The sequence below is a fragment of the Hyalella azteca genome, unplaced genomic scaffold (assembly GCF_000764305.2).
Source record: "Hyalella azteca isolate HAZT.00-mixed unplaced genomic scaffold, Hazt_2.0.2 contig11426, whole genome shotgun sequence".
In the NCBI taxonomy this organism is placed as follows: Eukaryota; Metazoa; Arthropoda; class Malacostraca; order Amphipoda; family Hyalellidae; genus Hyalella; species Hyalella azteca.
Genome location: NW_025941425.1, coordinates 21,110 through 31,141, shown reverse-complemented (window position 1 = coordinate 31,141; position 10,032 = coordinate 21,110). Strand labels below are relative to the sequence as shown.

At 47.1% G+C, this 10,032-nt stretch overlaps 1 protein-coding gene across 1 annotated transcript; it reads left to right on the top strand.

Annotated features, from left to right (window-relative positions):
• Window positions 1-8,606: 8,606 nt before the first annotated feature.
• On the top strand, window positions 8,607-9,758 carry LOC108677345. The gene has a single exon (XM_018165562.1). It carries the CDS (start codon window positions 8,607-8,609, stop codon window positions 9,756-9,758), a length of 1,152 nt encoding a protein of 383 aa, XP_018021051.1.
• Window positions 9,759-10,032: the final 274 nt, after the last annotated feature.

The window sequence follows — 10,032 nt, the reverse complement described above, 5'->3', positions numbered from 1 at the left end:
GTCCGGCGCCGTGCGGTGTGGCCGTGCCACAAATTTTGGCCGGTTTTTCTGCGGCCATATGGCCAAAAAAGGCCACCAATTTTAACGCCACTGCAATACGCGAGAAATTTTGCGTTGCACTTCTTGGGAACGTCGATTTCATACTCCCAGGTCTGATATTTTTATTCAGAAGTCTTACGAACTGCAATAAAATATTTCGATATTCCGCACTTCAATAAAACTTTTGATATTCAGCACTTCAATAAAACTTTTGATATTCAGCACTTCAATAAAACTTTTAATATTCCGCATTTCAATAAAACTTTTAATATTCCGCATTTCAATAAAAACTTTTGATATTCCGTACTTCAATAAAAACTTTTAATATTCCGAACTTCAATAAAATTTTTGATATTCCGTACTTCAATAAAAACTTTTAATATTCCGAACTTCAATAAAACTTTTGATATTCCACACTTCAAATAAAACATCCTTATTTACGGTACTGTGCATTAATTAGCACAGTAGCATTATTTAATGAGTAAGTCACAATTATGGGTGTACTACACTCATGTTTCAGTCATGTGCATTTCTTACGAACATAGAATATTTCTAAAATTTAATCCAGTTAATTTTCTTGATGTACCGGCGTAATTACCTGCTTCAATATTCTGAATAATTAATGGCAAACATTTTATAATTAATATTACATGTATTAACAGCTGTCTCTTATACACATCTAGATGTGTATAAGAGACAGCTATTTAAACCATGAATTTTTCTTATTCGTTGCTTTGTAACCGAATTTAGTTGAAATAACATCATTTCTTTAATGTAAATTATTATTTAAATACATTCAAAATTCTGCCCGAAATAGTAACATTGAGTAACCGCCTCTTGATATTTATCTTATGACTTCGAAATTCTCCTTTAGTTGAAAAAATCCTTCATATGTTCACCAGTTAGAATGCTTCGTAAAACATCGTCTCTCATCCCAAATTTGCAAATAAAGCAAATAATTCGTTTCTTCCTGCACCGTATGAGACTAGCTCATTCTACGTACTTATCGAATGAAATTATATTATTGATGTACATCTTCGTCGCAGTGTAAATGCAGTTATTTCATTAGGTGAGTAGTATTTAAGTAATCTCTTAAGAAGTACCTTGAATACGGAGAGTAGAGAGTTTCTACAATCTATTTCTGAGAAGTGTGGGCATCTTCATTCCACAACTGCAAGATCTTGCATGCGCTGTTCCATCTCGTGAACGCCTACGGGACAAAAATGTAGTATCCTCATTTTGGAAATCTTTTTCAACTAAGAAAAAACACGGTGTTATTTGGCTTGTACAGAGTGGCTTGTATTCTACTTATGCTTCTCAGAGCACATGCCGCTGGCAACAAAAAGATTNAAGCGTCGTCTGCGTGGCAAGCGTCGTCTGCGTGGCAAGCGTCGTCTGCGTGGCAAGCGTCGTCTGCGTGGCAAGCGGCGTCTGCGTGGCAAGCGGCGTCTGCGTGGCAAGCGTCCCGAAATAAACGCCTCCGGCAGCGGCCCTCGCTTCTCTTCCCCTCACTTTTTTTAAATTTATTTTCATTCCCCATCTTCCCTTTTTTTCTACTGTTCGTCATTCCTTGATCTCCTCGACCTCTTTTGCTCACGTTCTTCTATCACAAAATTATTCATCGTATACTTATTTCTTTATATACTATATATTATATTTATTTCTTATATACCCCTTACTTTCGCTGCCATACTTCTTTATTTTACCCTTAGTCTCGTCCTCCATCTCCAGCTCGTCATCTCCATGGTCCACCTCCTATTCCTTAACTCCTCTCATTCTGTTGCTCCAAACATTCTTTTTGCCTGAATTTTGTTTCGCTTTCTTCATTAATAATTTCTAACTAAAGAGTACATTTTATTGCTGTTCATTTGTATTTGGATTTTGTGTTATCCTCTTTCAACGCCAGGGTGTCAATTAATTCGATCCTTTTCCAACGCCAGGGTGTCAATTAATTCCATCCTTTTCCAACGCCAGGGTGTCAATTAATTCCATCCTTTTCCAACGCCAGGGTGTCAATTAATTCCATCCTTTTCCAACGCCAGGGTGTCAATTAATTCCATCCTTTTCCAACGCCAGGGTGTCAATTAATTCCATCCTTTTCCAACGCCAGGGTGTCAATTAATTCCATCCTTTTCCAACGCCAGGGTGTCAATTAATTCCATCCTTTTCCAACGCCAGGGTGTCAATTAATTCCATCCTTTTCCAACGCCAGGGTGTCAATTAATTCCATCCTTTTCCAACGCCAGGGTGTCAATTAATTCCATCCTTTTCCAACGCCAGGGTGTCAATTAATTCCATCCTTTTCCAACGCCAGGGTGTCAATTAATTCCATCCTTTTCCAACGCCAGGGTGTCAATTAATTCCATCCTTTTCCAACGCCAGGGTGTCAATTAATTCCATCCTTTTCCAACGCCAGGGTGTCAATTAATTCCATCCTTTTCCAACGCCAGGGTGTCAATTAATTCCATCCTTTTCCAACGCCAGGGTGTCAATTAATTCCATCCTTTTCCAACGCCAGGGTGTCAATTAATTCCATCCTTTTCCAACGCCAGGGTGTCAATTAATTCCATCCTTTTCCAACGCCAGGGTGTCAATTAATTCCATCCTTTTCCAACGCCAGGGTGTCAATTAATTCCATCCTTTTCCAACGCCAGGGTGTCAATTAATTCCATCCTTTTCCAACGCCAGGGTGTCAATTAATTCCATCCTTTTCCAACGCCAGGGTGTCAATTAATTCCATCCTTTTCCAACGCCAGGGTGTCAATTAATTCCATCCTTTTCCAACGCCAGGGTGTCAATTAATTCCATCCTTTTCCAACGCCAGGGTGTCAATTAATTCCATCCTTTTCCAACGCCAGGGTGTCAATTAATTCCATCCTTTTCCAACGCCAGGGTGTCAATTAATTCCATCCTTTTCCAACGCCAGGGTGTCAATTAATTCCATCCTTTTCCAACGCCAGGGTGTCAATTAATTCCATCCTTTTCCAACGCCAGGGTGTCAATTAATTCCATCCTTTTCCAACGCCAGGGTGTCAATTAATTCCATCCTTTTCCAACGCCAGGGTGTCAATTAATTCCATCCTTTTCCAACGCCAGGGTGTCAATTAATTCCATCCTTTTCCAACGCCAGGGTGTCAATTAATTCCATCCTTTTCCAACGCCAGGGTGTCAANTACAAGCGCTAGTGAGGGATGGATGAATGAGGGATGAATGAGACGCTGGTGAGGGTTGGATGAAAGAGGGATGAATGAGACGCTAACGAGGGATGGATGAATGAGGGATGAATGAGACGCTGGTGAGGGATGACATAAACACAAATAATTTGCTGTATCACAAGTGAGGGAGGGATGAATCAAGCGTATAGTCAGGGCCTTTTCGAATAATTTAATATATCACAAGTTACTTAACACATATATACTGTTTTTGTACATACAAACGGTAATAAGGGCCCACAAATCATTTAATGTATCACAAGTATTTGTACATACAGACGCTAGTAAGGGATGGATGAAATATGCATGAATGAAACGCTAGTCAGGGCCTCTACAAAATTTTGCTGTATCACAAGTTACGTATCACAAATACCGTTGATACCGTGTACATGTACACGGTACCGATTACCGTACGTAAATACCGTTTGCACAAAGTACATGCATGCGAACGGCAATGAATGCCCAAAAAATCATATAATGTATCACAAATACAGTATTTGTACATACAAACGGTAATGGCCCCACAAATCATTTAATGTATCACAAGTTACATCCAAGAGGCCGGTCTCGATGGGTCTGATAAGAGCGCCATATCGTGCCTGCTGATAACATAGAGATTATAACTGTTCTCTAAGAACTACACACGAGATTGTCTGAGTGGCTTGTCTCATCTAAATGGATTTTCGAGAACTGCTGGAATAATTTCAAAATAAAGATGTTTGGATTTGTTGAGTTCGAAAAATTAGAATCTTGTAATTCCTACAAATTGGCACTTAATCTCATCAAGTATCGCCTTTTATGGGATAAATATGTTCGGTTTCTTTATCTGGTACGAAAAGCCATGATAACTTTTTTTATTCAAATGTAAAAACGATCTAATTTCAGGGCACACATCGCCTTATTATTGCATTTTCTCATTTATAGGAAAACTGCGCTATATTGTGCTCGTCATGTTCGTCCGTTTGTCTGTCCGTCTGTCTGTCCGTCTGTCTGTTCGTCTGTTTGTCCGTCCGTCTGTCCGTCTGTCTGTCNCTCTCTTCCCCACTCCCTCCCTCTTCCCTCTCCTCCCCATTCCCTCCCTCCTCCCTCTCTTCCCCACTCCCTCCCTCTTCCCTCTCCTCCCCATTCCCTCCCTCCTCCCTCTCTTCCCCACTCCCTCCCTCTTCCCTCTCCTCCCCATTCCCTCCCTCCTCCCTCTCTTCCCCACTCCCTCCCTCTTCCCTCTCCTCCCCATTCCCTCCCTCCTCCCTCTCTTCCCCACTCCCTCCCTCTTCCCTCTCCTCCCCATTCCCTCCCTCCTCCCTCTCTTCCCCACTCCCTCCCTCTTCCCTCTCCTCCCCATTCCCTCCCTCCTCCCTCTCTTCCCCACTCCCTCCCTCTTCCCTCTCCTCCCCATTCCCTCCCTCCTCCCTCTCTTCCCCACTCCCTCCCTCTTCCCTCTCCTCCCCATTCCCTCCCTCCTCCCTCTCTTCCCCACTCCCTCCCTCTTCCCTCTCCTCCCCATTCCCTCCCTCCTCCCTCTCTTCCCCACTCCCTCCCTCTTCCCTCTCCTCCCCATTCCCTCCCTCCTCCCTCTCTTCCCCACTCCCTCCCTCTTCCCTCTCCTCCCCATTCCCTCCCTCCTCCCTCTCTTCCCCACTCCCTCCCTCTTCCCTCTCCTCCCCATTCCCTCCCTCCTCCCTCTCTTCCCCACTCCCTCCCTCTTCCCTCTCCTCCCCATTCCCTCCCTCCTCCCTCTCTTCCCCACTCCCTCCCTCTTCCCTCTCCTCCCCATTCCCTCCCTCCTCCCTCTCTTCCCCACTCCCTCCCTCTTCCCTCTCCTCCCCATTCCCTCCCTCCTCCCTCTCTTCCCCACTCCCTCCCTCTTCCCTCTCCTCCCCATTCCCTCCCTCCTCCCTCTCTTCCCCACTCCCTCCCTCTTCCCTCTCCTCCCCATTCCCTCCCTCCTCCCTCTCTTCCCCACTCCCTCCCTCTTCCCTCTCCTCCCCATTCCCTCCCTCCTCCCTCTCTTCCCCACTCCCTCCCTCTTCCCTCTCCTCCCCATTCCCTCCCTCCTCCCTCTCTTCCCCACTCCCTCCCTCTTCCCTCTCCTCCCCATTCCCTCCCTCCTCCCTCTCTTCCCCACTCCCTCCCTCTTCCCTCTCCTCCCCATTCCCTCCCTCCTCCCTCTCTTCCCCACTCCCTCCCTCTTCCCTCTCCTCCCCATTCCCTCCCTCCTCCCTCTCTTCCCCACTCCCTCCCTCTTCCCTCTCCTCCCCATTCCCTCCCTCCTCCCTCTCTTCCCCACTCCCTCCCTCTTCCCTCTCCTCCCCATTCCCTCCCTCCTCCCTCTCTTCCCCACTCCCTCCCTCTTCCCTCTCCTCCCCATTCCCTCCCTCCTCCCTCTCTTCCCCACTCCCTCCCTCTTCCCTCTCCTCCCCATTCCCTCCCTCCTCCCTCTCTTCCCCACTCCCTCCCTCTTCCCTCTCCTCCCCATTCCCTCCCTCCTCCCTCTCTTCCCCACTCCCTCCCTCTTCCCTCTCCTCCCCATTCCCTCCCTCCTCCCTCTCTTCCCCACTCCCTCCCTCTTCCCTCTCCTCCCCATTCCCTCCCTCCTCCCTCTCTTCCCCACTCCCTCCCTCTTCCCTCTCCTCCCCATTCCCTCCCTCCTCCCTCTCTTCCCCACTCCCTCCCTCTTCCCTCTCCTCCCCATTCCCTCCCTCCTCCCTCTCTTCCCCACTCCCTCCCTCTTCCCTCTCCTCCCCATTCCCTCCCTCCTCCCTCTCTTCCCCACTCCCTCCCTCTTCCCTCTCCTCCCCATTCCCTCCCTCCTCCCTCTCTTCCCCACTCCCTCCCTCTTCCCTCTCCTCCCCATTCCCTCCCTCCTCCCTCTCTTCCCCACTCCCTCCCTCTTCCCTCTCCTCCCCATTCCCTCCCTCCTCCCTCTCTTCCCCACTCCCTCCCTCTTCCCTCTCCTCCCCATTCCCTCCCTCCTCCCTCTCTTCCCCACTCCCTCCCTCTTCCCTCTCCTCCCCATTCCCTCCCTCCTCCCTCTCTTCCCCACTCCCTCCCTCTTCCCTCTCTTCCCCACTCCTTTCCTCTCCCCTTTTCTCCCTACACCCTCCCCTCCCCACTCCCGGGGCCCCTGTCCCCACCTCAAGTCCCACCAGTCCAGGTTGTGCTGGACAATCAAAGGTTAAAATATAACATTTAAAATAACACATTTTAATTATAGCAGCAGAAATTCTGCCCACTAACTCGGCGGTAACAACAAAAAATGTTAAAAAAACGTAGAAATCGTTAAAAAACGTTAAAAAACCTAACAAGTCTGGACAATTCGAAACGTCACAAAATTTTGGCCAGTTCGACCAATGCTTTGTTTTTTCCTTTTGCATTAACACTGAAAAATGGAGAAATTTTTGAAGAAATGTGATACGAATCTAAATGTTAATTATTATCAATGAGAACGATATATAGCGATGAGTTGTGCTTGAGTGATGAGTGGTGCTTGAGTGATGAGTGGTGCTTGAGTGATGAGTGGTGCTTGAGTGGTGAGTGGTGCTTGAGTGATGAGTGGTGCTTGAGTGATGAGTGGTGCTTGAGTGTTGAGTGGTGCTTGAGTGATGAGTGGTGCTTGAGTGATGAGTGGTGCTTGAGTGATGAGTGGTACTTGAGTGTTGAGTGGTACTTGAGTGATGAGTGGTGCTTGAGTGGTGAGTGGTGCTTGAGTGGTGATAACTGATGGTAGCGCAGTTATCCTGGAACGCTCATTTACATACATCACTGCCTCTTCCCATACATAATTTCTTGAGTGAGAAATTTATATTTAAGCGAACTAGATAAAAAAAAATAGATTAGGATCTAACTAGATTTTTACTAATAATTGGAAGTGAAATTCGAGAATTTACTAAGTAGAGGTGCATAGTGCTAAGGTAGAAATGTCGATATCAAAATCTGTAAAGTGGATGCTTCAAAACTTACAGTTCCAAATTCAGAAACTTTTTCGCAAACACTCTTGATAGATTTTGCATTACTTTTCTTTCGCCATAGCATTGATTGGTGTCGTAACACGGATGTATGCCGAATTACGGGTGTACGTCGTAACACCGGTGGCTGTAACACGGGCGGATGACGTAACATCGGTAGATGTAACACAGATAGATGTCGTAACATGGATGTATGTAACGCAGGTGTACGTCGTAACACTGGTGGATTTAACACGGGTTTACGTCGTAACACTGGTGGATTTAACACGGGTGGATGTCGTCACACAGGTGGATCATGGTTGAACTATATAAGGTTGACCCCCGAGAATTTCCGTCTTTCAGTTCAGCTTTCTTGTTACGTCACTGATATCGAGAAACGTAAACACTCCCTTCATTGCCATGACGGATTGGTTGACTGGTTTGATCGCATTTCGGTGATTGGTTAATGCCCGTGACGTCACTGAGATCAGTGACGTCACGGGCAAACAACGAACTACATCCGCAAAAATGAGCTTCTCATGGGTCAACCTTGTACTAGTTCAACCATGACGTAAATGTCGTAAAACTGGTGGATGTCGTAACACTGTTGTAGGGTAGAATTAAATATTTCTGTATTGTGTAATAGCTTGTCTAACGCTAACCTTACATCATATACTGATTTGGAAATTTATCTTTATTTCTAAATTTTTTTGTTTAATAAAATTCGGTTTTGTCTTTATGTTTGGTTAGCGGAGTTACCGCTGACTGACGAGGTGTCATCGCTCAGCGGCGGGTTCATTAGAGAGCGAATTTTAAAAGAAATTTTAGATTAGATTTTTTAGATTTTTAGAGATTAACATGCTTCAGATGCGGAGCTCTCAAGCATGTTAATAATTGGTTTTTGTTGAAAATGAAACTCCGTAACTCCACGAAATGACTTTTGTTGTACATGTAACTCCGTCTGACTCTAATAAACGCTTCTTACTGTGATCTGTGCTACGTTTACCCTGAACCACCGGAAAGAACGACCCTAAAACAACGCAGGTATATGTCCCCTACAATGTGGAGCGAGCAAACAGAGTTTGTTGAGACCAACACTTGTGTTGTATTGATCCAACTTAACGACTTTGCTGCGACCATATCACGGCATTGATAAATGAGATGCTCATAGCGCACGATCAGGTCATACCTGACATCAGGGACAGGACTGGGGGGGTATTTTAATGGGATATTTTAATGGGATATTTTAATAGACTTACAGGGATGTCTTGAAGTGGGGAAACTGGCGCTACAGCTGGTGTCAGCTCAGGTGGCTGCTGAGACAGCTGGTGTCAGCTCAGATGGCTGCTGAGACACAGCTGGTGTCAGCTCAGATGGCTGCTGACATAGCTGGTGTCAGCTCAGGTGGCTGATGAGACAGCTGGTGTCAGCTCAGGTGGCTGCTGAGACACAGCTGGTGTCAGCTCAGGTGGCTGCTGAGACACAGCTGGTGTCAGCTCAGGTGGCTGCTGAGACACAGCTGGTGTCAGCTCAGGTGGCTGCTGAGACACAGCTGGTGTCAGCTCAGGTGGCTGCTGAGACACAGCTGGTGTCAGCTCAGGTGGCTGCTGAGACACAGCTGGTGTCAGCTCAGGTGGCTGCTGAGACACAGCTGGTGTCAGCTCAGGTGGCTGCTGAGACACAGCTGGTGTCAGCTCAGGTGGCTGCTGAGACACAGCTGGTGTCAGCTCAGGTGGCTGCTGAGACACAGCTGGTGTCAGCTCAGGTGGCTGCTGAGACACAGCTGGTGTCAGCTCAGGTGGCTGCTGAGACACAGCTGGTGTCAGCTCAGGTGGCTGCTGAGACACAGCTGGTGTCAGCTCAGGTGGCTGCTGAGACACAGCTGGTGTCAGCTCAGGTGGCTGCTGAGACACAGCTGGTGTCAGCTCAGGTGGCTGCTGAGACACAGCTGGTGTCAGCTCAGGTGGCTGCTGAGACACAGCTGGTGTCAGCTCAGGTGGCTGCTGAGACACAGCTGGTGTCAGCTCAGGTGGCTGCTGAGACACAGCTGGTGTCAGCTCAGGTGGCTGCTGAGACACAGCTGGTGTCAGCTCAGGTGGCTGCTGAGACACAGCTGGTGTCAGCTCAGGTGGCTGCTGAGACACAGCTGGTGTCAGCTCAGGTGGCTGCTGAGACACAGCTGGTGTCAGCTCAGGTGGCTGCTGAGACACAGCTGGTGTCAGCTCAGGTGGCTGCTGAGACACAGCTGGTGTCAGCTCAGGTGGCTGCTGAGACACAGCTGGTGTCAGCTCAGGTGGCTGCTGAGACACAGCTGGTGTCAGCTCAGGTGGCTGCTGAGACACAGCTGGTGTCAGCTCAGGTGGCTGCTGAGACACAGCTGGTGTCAGCTCAGGTGGCTGCTGAGACACAGCTGGTGTCAGCTCAGGTGGCTGCTGAGACACAGCTGGTGTCAGCTCAGGTGGCTGCTGAGACACAGCTGGTGTCAGCTCAGGTGGCTGCTGAGACACAGCTGGTGTCAGCTCAGGTGGCTGCTGAGANCACAATAAGTACGTGTACGCAATAAGTACGTGTACGCAATAAGTACGTGTACACAATAAGTACGTGTACACAATGAACACATGTACACAATAAGTACATGTACACATGCTTCTGCTGTGTGTTCTCTGTATAAATCCATATCCAAGTACACATCTGTATTGTTCACAACCATTCTCAATTATTTTACTAAAGCTATATATATGACGTACGATGTTAAAATAATTAATTCCATAACTCACAAAAATTTAGGAATCATTGGAGCTTTTTATTTTATTTTTATTTTTTTAATTTTAATTTTT